This window comes from Daucus carota, chromosome 9 (genome assembly GCF_001625215.2).
Source record: "Daucus carota subsp. sativus chromosome 9, DH1 v3.0, whole genome shotgun sequence".
NCBI classification, from domain to species: domain Eukaryota; kingdom Viridiplantae; phylum Streptophyta; class Magnoliopsida; order Apiales; family Apiaceae; genus Daucus; species Daucus carota.
In genome coordinates this window covers 45,078,654-45,097,054 of record NC_030389.2, presented here as the reverse complement: position 1 = coordinate 45,097,054, position 18,401 = coordinate 45,078,654, and the positions used below count along the sequence as shown (strand labels likewise).

The 18,401-nt window shown below is 34.0% G+C and overlaps 3 protein-coding genes and 1 long non-coding RNA gene across 5 annotated transcripts; 1 reads left to right on the top strand and 3 right to left on the bottom strand.

The window, feature by feature from the left end:
- Positions 1 to 5,267: 5,267 nt before the first annotated feature.
- On the bottom strand, positions 5,268 to 9,426 carry LOC108203142 (protein trichome birefringence-like 2). Its single transcript, XM_064084054.1, has 5 exons — positions 8,480 to 9,426; positions 7,678 to 7,885; positions 7,408 to 7,598; positions 7,029 to 7,187; positions 5,268 to 6,403 (listed from the first exon to the last, which is right to left on the bottom strand). Exons 1-5 carry the CDS (start codon positions 9,292 to 9,294, stop codon positions 6,070 to 6,072), a joined length of 1,707 nt encoding a protein of 568 aa, XP_063940124.1. The 5' UTR covers positions 9,295 to 9,426; the 3' UTR covers positions 5,268 to 6,069.
- LOC135149143 (uncharacterized) lies at positions 6,401 to 8,994 on the top strand. Its single transcript, XR_010287283.1, has 2 exons — positions 6,401 to 6,858; positions 6,962 to 8,994. It is a non-coding gene; the product is annotated as an uncharacterized LOC135149143 (long non-coding RNA).
- Positions 9,427 to 10,239: 813 nt separating the features above from the next.
- On the bottom strand, positions 10,240 to 11,311 carry LOC108202294 (agamous-like MADS-box protein AGL62). The gene has a single exon (XM_017370683.2). The coding sequence runs from the start codon at positions 11,305 to 11,307 to the stop codon at positions 10,471 to 10,473; it is 837 nt and encodes a 278-aa protein (XP_017226172.2). The 5' UTR covers positions 11,308 to 11,311; the 3' UTR covers positions 10,240 to 10,470.
- Positions 11,312 to 12,163: 852 nt separating this feature from the next.
- Positions 12,164 to 17,061, bottom strand: LOC108201764 (protein NSP-INTERACTING KINASE 3). 2 transcript variants are annotated; one of them, XM_017370053.2, is made up of 12 exons: positions 16,922 to 17,061; positions 16,454 to 16,787; positions 15,588 to 15,720; positions 15,380 to 15,451; positions 15,091 to 15,234; positions 14,913 to 14,984; positions 14,722 to 14,781; positions 14,539 to 14,627; positions 14,306 to 14,455; positions 13,700 to 14,041; positions 12,887 to 13,278; positions 12,164 to 12,699 (listed from the first exon to the last, which is right to left on the bottom strand). In XM_017370053.2, exons 2-12 carry the CDS (start codon positions 16,575 to 16,577, stop codon positions 12,382 to 12,384), a joined length of 1,896 nt encoding a protein of 631 aa, XP_017225542.1. In that variant the 5' UTR covers positions 16,578 to 16,787; positions 16,922 to 17,061; the 3' UTR covers positions 12,164 to 12,381. The 2 variants fall into 2 exon arrangements, with proteins under 2 accessions (XP_017225542.1, XP_063940838.1); XM_064084768.1 differs by lacking the exon at positions 16,922 to 17,061 and having other exon boundaries at positions 13,700 to 14,026; positions 16,454 to 16,723.
- Positions 17,062 to 18,401: the final 1,340 nt, after the last annotated feature.

Genomic DNA, 18,401 nt, shown 5'->3' with positions numbered 1-18,401 from the left:
GATAAAACTATAGAATACCAAATTTTATAGACCAGCGAGGATATAAAATCAAGTTTTGTGTAAATTCTTGTTAAAACTTATGACATATAAATTGTTTTTTTATTAATTTTCAAAAGGCACCAAATTCTTCATGCTTGGACCAGTGTACCAATGTTATTACTAGGGGTGAGCAAGAAACCGAATTGAAACCGAAACCGTAACCGAAATCGGTGAAAACCGATCAAAACCGAACCGTCTAAAACCGAACCGATCCGAAACTGAAAATTTAAAAACCGAATCGATTATAACGGTTGCGGTTCCGGTTTTAGACCAAAACCGAACCGCAAAAACCCGAACCGAACCGAACCGATTATTAAAATAAATATTATTTATATTTATATATATATGTGTATATTACACATAATTTATATATAATATGTAAATGTAATGAAGAAAGTAAAATGAAGACAAGAGAGATTACTGGGAAGTGGGGTTGAAATGTGCTGACATTGTTTTGTTAAAATTGTTTTATCCGGACGAGTTCTTCCACCGAGTACTTTATTTTAGTATCACTACAACTGAGTCCGCTAATCTACTTCAATCATGATCCCCACATAATATATAAGTTTCATTTGTAATCTAATCTTGTTTAAATCCGATAATATAATAATGTGGTTCATTATTAAATTTAAAGTATATATCGAATCAACATAAATTATCTACTATTTTAATTTGGAAGTATGTTTCTTATTTTTATTTATTGCGGTTTTAAAACCGAAACCGAACTGTTTGAAACCGAACCGGTGTTTTTTGAAACCGAAACCGATCCGGCGGTTCGGTTGCGGTTGCGGTTTTCAATTTTAAAAACCGAACACTTGCGGTTTCGGTTGCGGTTTTACCCTAAAACCGCACCGATCCGCACCGTGCTCTCCCCTAGTTATTACTGATAATTCCCTCCTAGCAACTTATTTTATATGTTATTGAAATTCAAATCAATAAAAAAATATGTGCAGTCCCAAATCGGTGTATATAGAATACATTACGATTCAAATTAGATTCTCGAGTAAGATACATGCAAGAATACACTATGATTCAAATGAGACTCTCAAATAAAAATATATGTTAAGAATATAATATGATCTCCTGTTAAAAGAAAGCTCGGTGCATGATATATTCGTGGTGTTTAGGAACTAGCAGAAACATTTGAAGAGAAGTTGTTTCTATTTTTCCTAACCTATTTGTATAACAATGTATAAGTTTTTCCTTACTTCTCAATTTTAATCTATTTTTTTTCCTTTAACAATAAACACTTTTTTAAACCAACAAGTTCCATTTACTGTTGGACTGTTACACCCATTCGGCTATAATATGTCTAGATTTCAGAGTAGAATCCCGTAGTGACAACATCACCAGTCATTGCATTCATCAAAATTACAAAAATGTCTCGTCATATAATTTTTATCTTGTTCGAACAATGATTACTGGTGGGAGGAGATTTTTGAATTCACAGTTGTACTAGAAACTGTTGTATAGCATGGGTATAGTTTCTTTTGTATGCATGCAGAGAAGTGTATATATATACACTTACGTGATATGTAATCCATAGTTGACAACACTGGGCTTTGATTGATTGATTTGGCTGAGTTTGACAGGTAAAGCTGGAAATATATATTGCATGGGACGATTCGCTTCAGAGAATATATAGTCCAACATAAACAAAAAAAGAATAAGAAAAAAACATCAACTAAATAATTAATACTCGGATTGCCGGGGACGGTCCGAGGGTGAGACACCAAGACGGGTGTATAGATTAGAGCTGACAATTCGTGTCATGTATTGTTCGTGTCGTGTACCGAACGGTATACGACACGAAATGATCACTATTCTCGTAATTATTATCAAAATATTTATATGTAGTCGAATTTTTAAAATAAAAAATATTTTTATTTTTTTTTGAGAAAAAAATAAACAATATTATTTCAATTAATACTCATCACATGTTACAAAATTTTGTACGGTCCCCCAAGCATTTTTCATATAACTGTGTAATTTATACGCTTACACCCAGCTCATGTGACACTGCCGTGTTCGTTGAGGCCCGCATGTAAGTAAACTATTCATCAATGACCCATTGGGCCTGTTATTGGCCGAAAGAGAAATCAATATACCTTTATAGCGAGCGGTAGGTGGCACCTCTCACATCGCTCCGTTCTATTTTTCTAATTTTGTGGAATTTTTAAGTGAAAAATATCAAAAATTAGAACTATTTTTTTTAGTTTCGGGTATATTAAAAGCAAGTTTCAGAATTTGATTTTGTTTCAAATTATTTATGGAATATAGTAGCTTGAAAGTTTTAATCTGATTTTGTTTCAGATTATATTTAATAATGGGAAAGACAAATTATTTACGTGATAGTTCTCTTGCTCGATTTTTAATGGAGAAGCGAGGGGCGTGTAGGTGGCGCCTCTCACATTGCTCCGTTCTATTTTTTTAATTTTCTGAAATTTTTGGATGAAAAATATCAAAAATTAGAACTATCTTCTTTAGTTTCGGATATATTAGAAGCAAGTTTTAGAATTTGATTTTGTTTCAAATTATTTTTGGAATATAATAGTTTGAAAGTTTTAATCTGATTTTGTTTTAGATTATTTAATTATGGGAAAGAGTAGCACATAAGTTTCTCTTCATCTATAAATACCCCTATAGATTGTTGGGTTTTGGATCATCTATTATTCATGCATTTTCTGTTTGCTCCGTTCAAGCAACTTTTAAGTAGAGGTTGTTTATACAGTATTAAAAAATATAAGTTGTTACAAATAAGGGTAGTTATAGGCCGTTATCTCACATATTTAAGTTAGATGTTTTTGTGCACAATCAATTCAAAAAAATTGGAAGAAGGTGACAATGTAAGAACATGATTACTTTTTAAAAAAACAAATAAAATTAAGATTCGTCATACTTTAAATTGTTAATTACGTGTATAAATTTATTTTCATTTTTTCTCCATGAATTATAGTCTAATTTTACAATTTTATATATTAGTATTGGTATTACATCAAGATTTTGGGAATTGATAAATAAGCTCCAAATTTTACTATTTAAGCTCCATTTTAATTTTTTTCTTTACCCAAATAGCATAATCACCTATTATATGGATGAAACATGGGTAAAAAGTATGGGTAATTGTGGTATAAAACATGGAATTAGAGCTTAAATAGTAAAACGGGGAGCTTATTTATCAATTCCCCAAGATTTTTATAATATAAATCTCTTGCTCGATTTTTGATGGTGAAGCTTATTACATCAAGATTTTGCCTCTCACATTGCTTCATTCTATTTTTCTAATTTTCTGAAATTTTTGGATGAAAAATATCAAAAATTAGAACTATCTTGTTTAGTTTCGGATATATTAGAAGCAAGTTTTAGAATTTGATTTTGTTTCAAACTATTTATGGAATACATAGTAGTTTGAAAATTTTAATCTGATTTTGTTTCGGATTATTTAATTATGGGAAAGAGTAGCACACAAGTTTCTCTTCATCTATAAATACCCATATAGATTGTTGGGTTTTGGATCATCTATTATTCATGCATTATCTGTTTGCTCCGTTCAAGCAACTTTTAAGTAGAGGTTGTTTATACAGTATTAAAAAATATAAGTTGTTACAAGCAAGGGTAGTTATAGACCGTTATCTCATAGATTTAAGTTAGATGTTTTTGTGCACAATCAATTCAAAAAAAATTGGAAGAAGGTGACAATGTAAGAACATGATTACTTTTTAAAAAAACAAATAAAATTAAGATTCGTCATACTTTAAATTGTTAATTACGTGTATAAATTTATTTTCATTTTTTCTCCATGAATTATAGTTCAATTTTGCAATTTTATATATTAGTATTGGTATTACATCAAGATTTTTATAATATAAATTAAATTTATCCTACAATTATTAATTTTGAAACATTAATATATTTTTTATAAACAGCCACAAAATTATTTTATTTTACAAATATTAATATTGAATCATTAATATAATTTTTATAGGGCGCCGCAATCGCGCGGCTTCTCAACTAGTTTAATGTTAACCACCAAATATTTTTTCTTAAAAATAAGTCAAAATAAGTCCTTTTTCCGTAAGTTGACACGTCCAAAAACGCGTGGCACGTATTTTACATGCGTCACTAGCTTCACCCAATAAGAAGTTGCCACGGCCCAAGCACCGGATAAGTGGGAAATTAGATGGATATGACTATGAGGAGTTTAAAAAGCAGTTTTGGATGAGCATGAGTTAGTGGAAACACTATAGAGTATACACCGCCAGCGATAAAAAAATATATTATGTCCTCCCTTCAATTGTATATATTGAAAATGATTTTTATAGAATATAATTTGAAAAATTGTTTATCACTTTCTAAATAAAAAAATAATATTTAAATTTTTATATATTTTCAGAAAAACAAAATTCTAAGAACAGACAGTTAATCTATCTTTTATATGCATCTTACAATACGTGTTAAAGAGTTAAAAAGATAAAAAAAAATAATTAAAGGGACAGAAGGAGTAATAATTAAACAAACGACATCAATAAACCAAATTCAAAAGCATTGACCAATGAGACGACAGTAATAATCTAAACTCAAAAGCATGGACCAATGAGATTTTATTAAAATATGGATGGATTTTAGGGCTAAATAACCTTATTACCCTCTTGACATGTAATTTCATGATGAAAGCACACCTATTTTAGTTAAAAATAAGTATATGGCTGGATATTCATCTAAAAGTCAGAAACTAGAATGTTATTTAACACTAACAACTACTCCCTCCGTCCCCCTGAGTTGTATATATTGGGGGACGCGGACGCGGCACGGACTTTAATGTTCCTGTAAAGTGTAGTTGTGTAATTTATTTTTAAAATTTTCTTTTTCTGAATTAAAGTTTGGATGTTATATTTTTATTCAGAAAAAGAAAATCTCAAAAATAAGTTACGTAATTATATTTTATAAGAGCATTGAAATGCGTGTCGAGCAGTTGAAAAGAAACGTATACAATTAAATTAAATGGGAGGGAGTATAATATTCGGGAATAACGGAAGATAAACTCACCGCTTAGAGTAATGGAGGACAATCCAATCAGGCTTAGTCATATAATTTTTAAAATAAAGTAAACAGTAAAAGTATGTTTTGGATAATGATACAATTATTCAATATTACAGCTCTTTCTTGTTGATCAGCTATTTAAAGGCCCCAGGGTTGTAACTTAGTCTCTCCACTAGTTTTTCCAACCATTGAAAGGTTACATATACATAATTATCCAGTTTCTTGGATTAAGTTCACTAATCTTTCAATGGATTGAGAAAAACATGGCAATTTGGAGTCATGCTCCAAATTTAGATAGTTTGTGCATGCTTTAGCCATCTGCATGGTCTGCAAAACACTAGAAAGCTTGGGCATGCACTGCAGAATTTGAAGATGAAGCTTCTGAGAAGTTCTATCAATGAGTCTGAGGGCTTTGGCTAATGTGTGGCAAACTGGCAAGTCACAGAAAGGCAATGAACTCGATTCTTCGAGTTTTCTTTATGGCTAGTGTTTGGATCTGTATCAGCTTATGTTGTGGTAATGTAATAACTATCTGGTTTTCTGTGAGGAAAATGTATGTGTATGAATAAAAGTTGTTTGCTAAGGTTTCGAAATGCAAGAGTCTTGATGTACTGCTTTGTATTCTGTAATTCTAAATTTATGATGAATCAATCATGATTGAACTTTATATATACTAATTCTGAGCAAATGAGAAGTGCAGAAAGTGTTACTATTTGTTTAAAGAATGTGTTGAAATATAGCATAAGATCCATTTGGGGCGTTCCTCTAACACCTTAAGGTTTTAGATGGATGGGTTCTCAACATGGTATCAGAGTTCTCGTGCCTGACCTTAAGATTTTAGATGGACTGGTTGTCAAAAGAGTGAGAGATTGAATATAGGATCATATATGAATGTTTGTAATTGAGAAACTGAGTAAAGAAAAAAATAAGCACCAGGATACATGAAGTTCAAACCTTTCACATTCTGCAGAACTTTGACAAGATCTCAGCCTAGGCTTTCCATGATCCGGTTCCAGTTTTCAAGAGAGAAGCATATAACAACTCATTCCAAGTATCTGGTACTCCAGGCAAACACCAATGACTGCAATCCTCGAGATGCATTGCAGAATGCCCAGCAGTTTGTTCTGATCTGTAAATTGAAGGATGTGCATCTTTTCTGTAGTCCGTGAGCTTAGTAATGTTTAGATATATCACCGGTGTTTTCATGTCTTGGATCACACGCTCCAGAGCTCTCATCTTTGAACGATATTTAATTAGGTGAATGTCGTTGGTACTTGGTTCAGTTTCTTGATGACACTGACCTCCTGTATTCCAATGGCCTCCTCTGCAATGCATCAAATTAAACAATTAAGGACGCGAAAACCATAACAGATTTTGGACAAGGAAACACATAGGATGACTATTTAACAGTTTACTTGTATTATTTTCTGAAGAGTTAGCCTAAAGCACTAAAAAAAGAAGGATCAGTAAAATTTTCAATGGCTATACAGCAGAGGATCATGACTAGGATCCAACAAACTTTATGACAGATCAATATAAAAGTATCCATTGCACTAACAAAGCAAGAAAAACGAGTTAAAATTGTTACAGTCTGCTGGAGACCACAGACAGGCATCTCTTTTTTACTAACCTAGTGTGCTCTGACTACAACAGAGAAGATTAAAGATGGCAGAAAGTCGGGTCTTCCACGGATACAATCTAGTTTATAACAAGGTTGCCAAGCATCACACAAAGAACCGTCAAGAAAACTCATATGAAACAGGCTTTTCAAATTAACAGGTGATTATTAAGTGAATTAGGCAAGCGGAATTGTTTGCTTTACAAATACTATTTATGCATCATATGACATAAAGATATATAAAAAACAAGTTTTTTTTATTAGATAAGAACACAAGGATTAATAGATGTTACCAGATGCAAGGCAGAAGGAAACAGTTATACGCTTATACCTGAAGTGGGTGGCTGAGTATCCCCGGAAGATAACCTGAGTTTTCTTCCTATCGACGTTTTCATCAACCCATCTAGCCCAAGTCCTGAGTGCCCTCCTGTAAGCATCATGTACCTTAAGTCTTGTGTGTACAATATTACCTTCCTGGTAATAGTTTAGTCTGTTATATCAATAAAAAAGAAAAAATTAGTCACAGATTTTACACTGATACTTCCTATTATCAAGTCCTTTGCTCTGTATGAATTTATATAAAGACTGCTTAGTCTCCGCTTGACCATACTTTCAAATTTCTGGTTCACAGGTGTGTGGCACAGTGGTATGTAATAATATGGCTGGAAAATTACGAAAAACTGAGGAAAATATGAAGGAAATGCATTAACCTCTTAGAGGTTTTATCATGCGACCACCAATGACCTGTATTGAAAATCAGGTAATCAGCATTGTAATATTTTGAAGCGCTCTGATCCATTAGATCCAGTCTTAGCGTCTCCAAAGAACCATTCTTTGCCTCGAAAGATGACTCTCTGACAAGGAATCGAGATGTTACAAATTCCACAGTGCAATCATAGTCCTACAAAGAGAGCCAGAAGCAATACTGGTAAGATAAATAAGTAAATTGCTTTAGATAAATGTCAAATGTTTATGCTTGCCTCAAATCTGAATGCATGAAATCCTTGACTTCTGAACCCCTTTCCTCCTGATGTCTCCTGAGCCTGTTTCTCATGAATTCGTTGCTTGTCCTTCACACTATGTTGAAGTATGCAGACAAGGGACTCCCACATATTCCTATTCAGCGAGTCTCCAACAAATACCAGTTTTTTACCTCTGAGTCTTTCCAAAAAGTCGGTTGCATTTAAACTGCAATAACGACAGCAGAAAACAAAGAAATATTGATAGCTATTTTGTAGTACTATGCTAAGTTAAATAATTACAATTTTGAGCACAAGTTGCTACAATGTCAATCAATTTGTATAATACGAAAGCTAACTATCTTGCAATACAAAGACATTGCAAAGTCCCGGGTACAGATCAACAGAAATTAGGGTATTTACTACAGCATCGGACACTAGTCACACTAGTTCTGCAACATAGTTCACAGTGAGTTAAAATTATCTACCTGCTCTAGAATTAGTTCATCTTCCCTAATGCTCCCACCTCCAAACTTTTACAACCTTCAGAAAACAACAAACGAAACTGAGTACTACATCAAAGTAATGAGCTCTTCACCAAGTTTCTTTAAGCCTTTAACAGCTATAGTGAGGCAAAGGATCTACGTCTTAATCTCTTTTGACACACTACCAATGGATATTGCCTCTTTAACACTACCAATGGATATTATCTTATTGAGTCTTAACTCTACATATATACGGTATTTGTTAGGATAGCTTGTATAGTAAAAACACATAAACAGGGGGGATTCAAATCTATTCAGGGAATTGAGACTAGTAGTACCTTGGGATATCACAATCGTTTGGCTGCCATCTCCATTTCACAAACTCACTGTCCGGTCGCTTATTGAGGTAACAATCAAAAACTGTATCAATGTGAGGGCAAGTACCTACAGGATAATATGGCTTTGTATTGTCTCTAACCCACCTTCCATCAAAAATATCACATTTTTCCAGTGAACCTTTCTGCACTTCTGGAATTTGGGATTGTTTTGACCTACCATTAACTTTTTCCGAAGAAATTACAGGAAGCTTCACCTCAGAACTAGGTAGCAGTGCACCATTCTCTCCATTATCCGACAAATCACCAATCTTATCATCACCACTTACCAAACTTGTCCCATTACCAAAACTCAAACCGTCTCGGTAACCAACAGTATCATCAACTAAACTTGCATTACCCTTATCCTCCAATTTTCCCACATTACTTTCCTTAACAGTTACATTTCTATCCGCGACAAAGCTTCCAACTTTAACCAAATTAGACAAATTTCTCAAAGGGGCATCCTCAAAATCACCTCCATTTCCACTATCACTAACAAAAGTCTCATTTTTGGATATTCCAGAAAAATCCCAAGAATTGGTCAATTTAGCATCAGTAGTATTACTAAAGTAACTAGAATTTGAACTTAAACTGTTAAATCCTCGAAAAATTGGATTTAAAAAAGGAGTCTTGAATGAAAGATCAAACAGAAACACAGTAAGAAAGACAAGTGAAACTACAAATCCAGAAAGTACCCTCTTTTGAGAGATGCAGAGTAAGCAAACTGACATATAACTCCAGCTTTTTTCAGCTCCAGCTCTTAACCAAATGACCATTTAGCATACCCTCTTCAGCACAGACAAAGAATCTTAATGATGAGCATAAAGTACACACAGTAAAGTTTGTATGTGTGTGTATATGCACCCTGTGTGATGCTTGCTAGTTGTGTTTCTGTTGGTATTGATATAAACCATGTAAAGTCAAAGCTCTTAGATTGGATCAGTTCAAACATTCAGTAACATGTGTTATAAATTTTGATGTAATAATGATGTCACAGTTATTATGTAACTATGTGAAATTTTTAGCTATAAAATATTGTCATAATGTTGTTGAGAAATTACTTGAAGGCATGTTTAATTTTATGATTATTTAAGACAAATTATATACACCATCAAGATTTCTAATATGCTCAGACAACAGGATCTGCTAGTTAGTAATGCTCATTTGCACAATTTAGAAAACATACATGACACTTTCAGCATTCTGCTAGCTCATCCGGGTTTTAATTTGCTTGAGCTCTCGATCTCTTAAGACTCATTAATATATGGGGTTCGGTCCTTGGTCACTGATGGTCAAGGATCATTTACACAATCATCAACTAAATCCGTAAGATGACTAACAACTCATTTTTTTTCTATTAAAAGAGGTACAAGCATATACCGGAAGATGACTAACAACTGAATTCCCAAATTTTTTCAGAATTTTCCATTAAATTTCTCAGATCTATGTAAGTTAAAGATTATAAGGTTAAGCAACTCACAGAGCAGTAGCCATCGGAAGAGCAGGCAACCCTTCTCCAGCTGCAAGGATCAACAAATGTAATATTCCGATTCTCCAACCTTCATAGTTTACTCCACAGGGAGAAAGAGATGCAGAAGAGCCTTGCAACAATTCTTAAGCGGTTGTACAGGATCATTGTGACGATACGATACAATCATAATGAACACAATCACAGACAAATAATAACTATGAACAAAAAAACAATTAACGAAAAACCAGAACATCAGTAACTCAAACTTGAACAGATGTGACAATGTTATTAAACAATAATTAACACCGTATTCAAGTACATATACAAATTTATCCCGAAATTCTTGAAGATCTAGTCTCCCACCCCAGAAATCTTCAGGAACCACTTCAAACTTACTAATTATTTCCAATATCCTGCTAATTACTCACAATTAGTAACTAATTAAGTCAAGAAAAAGAAAGCCCTTGCTTTCACTTCGAATCTAATCCTGGCTAAAATAGAGATCACTAGTATTAGGAACCCCAAAAGTACCAAAATCACTTAAATCCTGCAAATTATCACCACCATTATCATCAAGAACCAATCCATCGTTCACGAAGCCATACTTATTAAGCCCACTGGAACCATAATTAACAGCAGGCATCATCAAATCTCCATTAGCAAATCCCACATTATACGAAACAAACTGATCTGAATTAGGCACCACTACTTGATCATCAAGTGACTGAGGATCATCAGCATTGGCAATCTCATTAATCTTCAATTCCTCACCTTTCACCATCAAATTAGTCTTTAACTTCTCCATCGAATCAATAAAAATCTCAAGCTCATCAACCTCCAAATCCTCAAAACAATTCTCCCACCAAAACCTGCGACTACTTTCCTCCACTATACTCACTTTCGCCTTCTCAACTTTAGTCTCCTCAACAATCTCCAAGTACTTCTTATTCCACTCCTCATAATTTGACCTTAAGTCCTCCCCCACTTCACCCCAATCCACCACATTGTTCCCAAGATAAGCCTCGACGACACGATCGACACTCGGGTGGCCAAAAGCAAACACACGGCCTCCAACAGACTGAGCAAGAACGGCCACCTCAGCATTGGTTACAACACAGAGTTCACTGGCCTTGTTGAACAGGCCTTTTCGACGTTTCGAAAAAGTGACTTGCTGCTGGTTACCTTGGAGCTTCTTGATCTCGATTCTTTGACGACCCCTTGTTTTCTTTGGCTCCATGGTTGTTGAATTGGTGGAGGGTTTTGAGACAAGAAGAGGGTTTATGGTTATGGACTTATGGTTTATATACGTAATGTGCATGTAATAATTATGGGAACGCCACAATTTTAGGACAAGATTAAGAGCCTAAAGCAAGCATATATATAGCAAGTAATAATTTTCTCTGTTTTTCTTTCAAAAAAAAAAAATAATATTCTCAGTTGTAAAGTTAAAAAATTATTTAGATTAAAAAGTCTGTTTGGGATAATATTTGAGTAATTTATATTATATAATCGAAAATTATATTAGCTTAATCTCGGTCCAATTATTAAAATTGTGCATGACAATTCTACTGTGCTAGATCATGCCTGTTTTAATTTGATGATGAAAATCATATATCACATTATCTTTCATATTTTAATTTGATTATAAAAAGAAATCATACATCATATTTTCTATTATAAAAAAAGTTGAATATCGTACATTACAACTTTCGCTATTCAGTTAAATCCTATTTTAATTTGATTATAAATTAATAGCTTTCAACATCTTGGATTATAAAAAATCCGATTTTAATTTGATTATAAAATAGTAGTTTTGAACTCGTTTGATTATAAAAAAAAAAATCCACTTTAATTTGATTATCAAACAATAGCTTTCAACTTTGTTGATTATAAAAAAAACAGCTTTCATAATCGATTATAAAAATACAATCATTTGATAATGAATTAAAAAAAACAGCTTTCGCTTTCGATTATAAAGATACAGCTTTCGCTTTCGTTGTCCAGCTAGATCAATTCCATTTTATTTTATTTTTTTGAGTAACCATCAATTCCATTTTGATTATAAAAATGTACATCAAGACTTGTACCAGCTAGATCAGCTAGATCATCCCATTTTAATTTCTCGAACTCGACCGATTGATAGTGAAGGTCTATTATCATAATGCAAAACATAATTCTACAAATATTGATCACTCAATGACTCAAATGCACCATTCATGCGCAATAAACTCAAATGCTTATACACATTGGCTTTCGATCTCGAAATTTCTACTTCTATGAGCACTGGCTAGTCAGCTATAAGCCTATAACACCAAATGCCTGTTTCTCAGCTCAATGGTTTTACCAACATACTACATATAACTGAATTGAAGTACAAGAAATTGTGTATCTGTCATCGAGGACCTGAAAGCTCCATGGCCTCGACCACGAGGGAAGATTCTTCGATGAAATCTGAGTATCTTTCAGGAGTGGTTTCTGATGTCCTGCAACTTGGTGTTTCATCTCTCTGAGAGGCCTCCCATTTTTCAGCTAAACCGTCGCCTTCCAGCATTCTTAATACTTCTGACATTTTGGGACGGTTCGAAGGGTTGAATTGTGTGCATAAAAGAGCTACCTGCACAATCTCTTCCAACTCGATCTTGTCATAATCTTTCTTTAACTCTTTATCTACAATTAGGTCTAGCTTTCCATCTTGACGCAGCTTCTTCACCTGCAAGTAAGAAGAGATCAAATTACGGCTCTGTTCTGATAATTTACGGTTTCTGGCAGGTTGATATAGTGAACGAGGTAAAGAACCAAGCTATTAAGAGGCGATACAGCATCAATTTGATACTACTAAAATTATTGCTTACAAGTTACAAACAGAAGTTACATAAGCTCAAGATGAAGAATTATACCCAATCAAGCATCACAACTTTCTGACTAGCTGCCCGGCCAAAGTCCAAAGCTTTTTGACCTGTGATCAACTCAAGAAGCAAGATGCCAAAACCAAAGACGTCAGTTTTATCTGATGACTGACCAGTTGAAAGATACTCCGGAGCAATGTGGCCAACAGTACCACGGACAGCCGTGGACACATGAGATTCACGATGATCCAATAGCTTTGCCAACCCAAAATCACCAACAACTGCCTCAAAGTCTTCATCCAACAGGATGTTGGCTGCCTTCACATCACGATGGATGATTCCTGGGTCACAGTGCTCGTGGAGATAAAATAATCCCCTTGCCGTACCTAAAGCTATCTGCTTTCGCCTTGACCAATCTAAGATTGGCCTGCCAAGGACATGATCTGGAAATAAACCTAGATGTCATATAATGGATAACCAGAGACATGTAGTATTTGTTATCGGCATATTCTAATTTATTAAAAATTAGCATAGAGTTGCTGGAGCTGCTTTTCAATCATTTTATATATTTAACAATGTAGGTTTTGGAGTTTGTGCTTGGTGACACGACTCTATACCACCTGAAAATAAAAGCAAGAATATAACTTCTAACAAAGTGATCTAGCTCTGCAGTACTAACCTCAACCCCTTTTACAGGAATTATGAGATAATGACAATGCATTCACATTTTATAGTCAAAACTTTGTATGTCTACGAAACAGTTGTAACTGGTCACTGAGAGTCTAATTGCCAGATTGAAGGGCAGAGAGGATAATGTTACATGAACTTGCATATTATAAGACTAACAATGATTTTCACACTGACCTCTTAGTCTAGATGCCACGCTCCCATTTACCATGTATGGATAAACAAGAATTCGTTCACTTTCTGTCGTGCAGAACCCCAAGAGGCGGAGAAGATTCCGATGAAGGGCCAAGCTTATCAGTTCTACTTCTGTCTGGAATTGTATTTCACCCCCCAAGGTATTATACTCCTTCAACCTTTTGACAGCTACAGTAGTCCCATCATTTAAGCAACCTTTATAAACGATGCCAAATCCTCCTCTCCCCAAAATATTCTTCGAGTTGAAATGATCGGTGGCAGTTCGAAGTTCCTTGAAGGTATACCTCCTCAAATGTCCCAAACATACATCTGGATCATATTGATCTGCCAAATAAAAAATCCTTGCTAAAAATACAAAAATATCTACTGAATAGTATATTATTCCCTCTGTTTTGGTAAAATATAACGCATCTTAACTTTTGACAGATGATGTGATTTATTTCCGTGTTGCTGAAGTTTAGCACATGTTTATTGCATATATAGGATGTAAAATAGTTATAGGATTAGTAAGCAATTATCTTCACTGAACTTCATACAAAAAAAATTACATTTTATAAAAGTACAAGTACAAGAGGATTAGGGACTGACCGTGAACATCAAAAAAAATCTGCTTATTGTGCCTATATCGCCACCATACCAGGGACCCTATGATTATAATGATTAGAAGAGCAGCACCAAAACTTGTACCCATTGCAATAGCTATGTGGTGGTGGTCTTTTCTCCCGGATTCAATTTGATCTAGTGAAGGAATAAAGTATTCTTATTTTAGTGTAAACAGAAACAATAGAAAATAATTAATGTAAATTTGTGATTCTTCTTACCATCTGGGGGGAAGGACGGAAGCTTCTGATATATAACAGAACAATTGTTTTCAGCTCCTTCGGGACAAATTAAAGGATTGCCGGTAATCCTAAAAATAAGCGTAACAAGACCTTAACATCTAAAGATTAGGCAACTAATTAAAGAGATTGCTGTTTGAAAGAATGAAAAGAGAGAACCCTAGCCTGAAAGTTCTTGCAGGTAATTTTGGCACAGGAGCACTGAAATTGTTGAAAGACATATCCCTGCAAACATTGGCATGTGCAATAGTAATCAATAAATGTGTCCAAGGAAAATTATATCACTTAGATACTCCCTCAGGTTTCTTATGCAACTGAATTAATACAAGTTAAAGGAATTAGACAAATAGACTTACACGAGAGTAAGAGCGCCGAGTCCCGACAGAGAATCAGGTATCTTTCCAGTAAGACTATTGTTGTTTAGTCGCCTGGCTTGCTCAAAAGAAAAGTTATTTGGAGTCAATTTTAAAATACTCCATTGCTTCTCTTTTATACATGAATTATTGACACTTAGGGAAAAGTTTTGCAACTCACAAATAATTCAGGTTCTTAAGGTCACCAAACGAACTAGGGATTTCACCATGTAGCTTGTTGGAGGAGAGATCAAGTGTTTGCAGCTTCTCCAATTTTCCAATAGCAGCAGGAATAGAGCCAGAAATGGCATTATTTTGCATTAACCTATATATGTAAAAAATAGTCAGTTTTAATATCCGTTAAAACATATTTCAGTAGAAACTGAAAGTTTAAATAAATTTTGGTGCAAGCAAAACAATGTAGAACGAGACAACAGAGAGAAATTATAAATTACTTGCTGTAAACTTACACATATTGCAGGTTAGTGAGGTTACCGATCCCTGGAGATAAGGTCCCCGACAAATTCTGGCTAGGTAGTCCTCTAATAAAAGAAGAACAAGAATATATGGTAAGATTACTAACAGCTAAATCATCAAAGTTTCTAAGATTTTCCAGTTATCATCAAAAGTGAAAGATGTAAGAAAAGCTACAAACAGCAATGAGGTTAAGCAACTCACAGAACAGAAACATAGCCATCAGGAGTGCAGGTAATCATTCTCCAACTGCATGGATCCACAAACGTAATATCCCAATTCTCCAGCATATTGTGAGGATCAATTAAGTCATTTTTTATGGCCATCAAGGCTACAACTGCATTTATATGACAACACAAACTTAGCAAAGAAACTAATAATAATACCGTAGATGGCAACACACAGATATGAGCATAAATTTCAAACAAGGAAGATATAATCGAATGGTAATATTAGAATCAAGAAATTCACAGCTAAAACCGTGGCCGCTTAATATGTAATCTTTATGTTTCAACTATATAATGCCAATATATCTGAAACTTTCTGAAACTGGAGTTTTAACCAGAAAAGCCTCATTCTGAAACCTTCAAAGACGCAAGACCTACCAATTACCAGGTATATATGCTTGGGAGCATCGATCAATGTATCGTGTATATGTAATATGCCCAAAATTTCTTTCAGACAGGGACATAACATAAGTATTAGAAAGAACTGTACAAACATGGTAAGGATTGGAAATAGTGAGAAAATATGTAGGTGAACTTTTTTTTTTGGCAAAAGCAGAAGTTGAACTTTGAACAAACAAGTAAACAACAATAAACCCCAAATATTCACCACCTAAATAATCAATATGAACAAAGATACACTAACACAAATATTCACTCAGATAATCAATACACAAATATTCAAATCTATTGATTAATGCAACATAGGTGGACACGTAAGTATAGAATAAAAAGGAGGGAGAGGGGGGAGAGACCGAGAGAGAGAGAGAGGAGGGAGAGAGAGATAGACTGGGAGAGAGAGAGGAGGGAGGGGGAGAGAGAGAGCGAGAGAGAGAGAGAGAGAACCTTCATAGTTCACTCCAGAAGGAGAAAGAGATGCAAAACAGCCTTGCAACAACATCAAAATCAAGAATCCCCCCAAAACCTCCATTCTCTCCCCAAAAACCTCACTCTCTTGATCTTCAATCATGATCCATCACACACCCTTCTACCACAATGATCAACAATCAAAACAAACCAGTACCAAAACTCACATAAAAAAACCACCACCTTTCTATCCCCTTATCCAAACAACATCACCTCACTTCCCAACAACAAATACCTCCAAAAATCATCACCCACCACTTCCACAATCAAAACCAACCCTTTTAACTCTTCTATCTCTCCACTACAAACTCAACTGCCAAAAAATATTATACAAATAATTCAAGGACCCCATCAAACTTTTTTAGCAGCATTTCAAGAACAAACAAAAAGAGAATTTTTTTGAAAGAAACATATATCCCCACTTATGTAAAACAATTAATACTAAACCTGAAATTCTGGGTGCCTCGAGATCTGTGAATACCTACTGCCTAGCTAACTAGCTCAGTGTTTTGTGAGCATGATTATATGTACTGTTGTCTTGATACTCAACAGTGCTAGTTCAAGATTATACAAATCTTTTTGTGTGTACGTACAAAACACAAACAGGTCATGCAGAGAAACAGCCAAAGCTTGACACAACACTGTAAGATGACAGTTTAAAATTATTGGGTTTTGGAATTCTAGGAGCAAGTAGATGATAATTATTGCATGTGTTGTGTACTTGCTAAAATGCTGTTGTATATATTTATCGCAAATAATAAATACGATGAGAAATATTTTCTCGATAATAAATTAGGAAATTAAAGATTTAACTTTTTATAAAGTAGATATTAAATAATAATAAATAAGAAATTTAATGTCAGGAACAATCACTTAACAAGAAACTGAATTTAATACAGTTGAACATTGATTATTCATTGTAATGATCGAAATAAATAGTAATTATTATTGTTCGTACAAAATCAATATTATCATGTATATTTCACGTAAATAATAAAGAATAATGTCGTGTAGCTCAATTTTTTTCTAATGACTTGTCACACGTATGACTAATTCTAGTTGATTGATCTATGGGGCTGTTTCGGTAAATTTAAAATAAGTGCTTCTTGCTTAAAATAAATAAGTGAAATAGAAGTTAAAAGCAATTTAAGGCTTATAAGTGATTAAAGTGTTTGATAATAAGTAAAAATCCTGAAACAAAAGCAAGCATTCCTAGCTTTTTATAAGTGCTTCTTAACTTTTTACACAAACGGTACGAAATAAGTGTTTCTAACTTATAAACTCAGAAGCTGACTTAAAAGCCGTTGCCAATGAATAGAATCAATCATATATTGTCGATCAGATTTAAAAAATGAAAATATTTCTTAGAATACTTCCTAATAATAGATATTACAATTCAAAATCGAAAAAAAAAAAATCCATGTCAAGATGAGTGACCGAAGTGAAAAGATGGGGTAGCAGGGGAGAAGAAAGGCATGACCAAAAAGCAAAAGCAAAAGGTTTGACAGGTCACGTGCTTGGCTTGTCTCAATCTCTGCTTGTCTGTCTTTTTCTCATCACAAAACTGTATTTCGCAGCGGGCGATATGCACGTTTTGTGTGAGAGTCGGCATATACATCTGCACAGCATACATAAGATTGTTTTGAATTTTTGTTGGTATTTATTTTTGGTTCTCGCAATTTATTACTATCGGTCCAATTATACCTCACCAATGTGTCATACTGTACTAATTTTGTAAGCTTTCTTATTTCGGAATTGTGAGGTAATTAATGAAGATTTTTTAAAATTCACGAGTTGATTCGACAGTTATTAATAAATCTTGTAGGATTTCGTAACATTAAATTAATAGTGGATTGGAAAAGTTTCTAAACTTTTAACTGGGCTACATCAAATTGCAAAGGAAAATATAAGCAAGGACTGTGGCCCA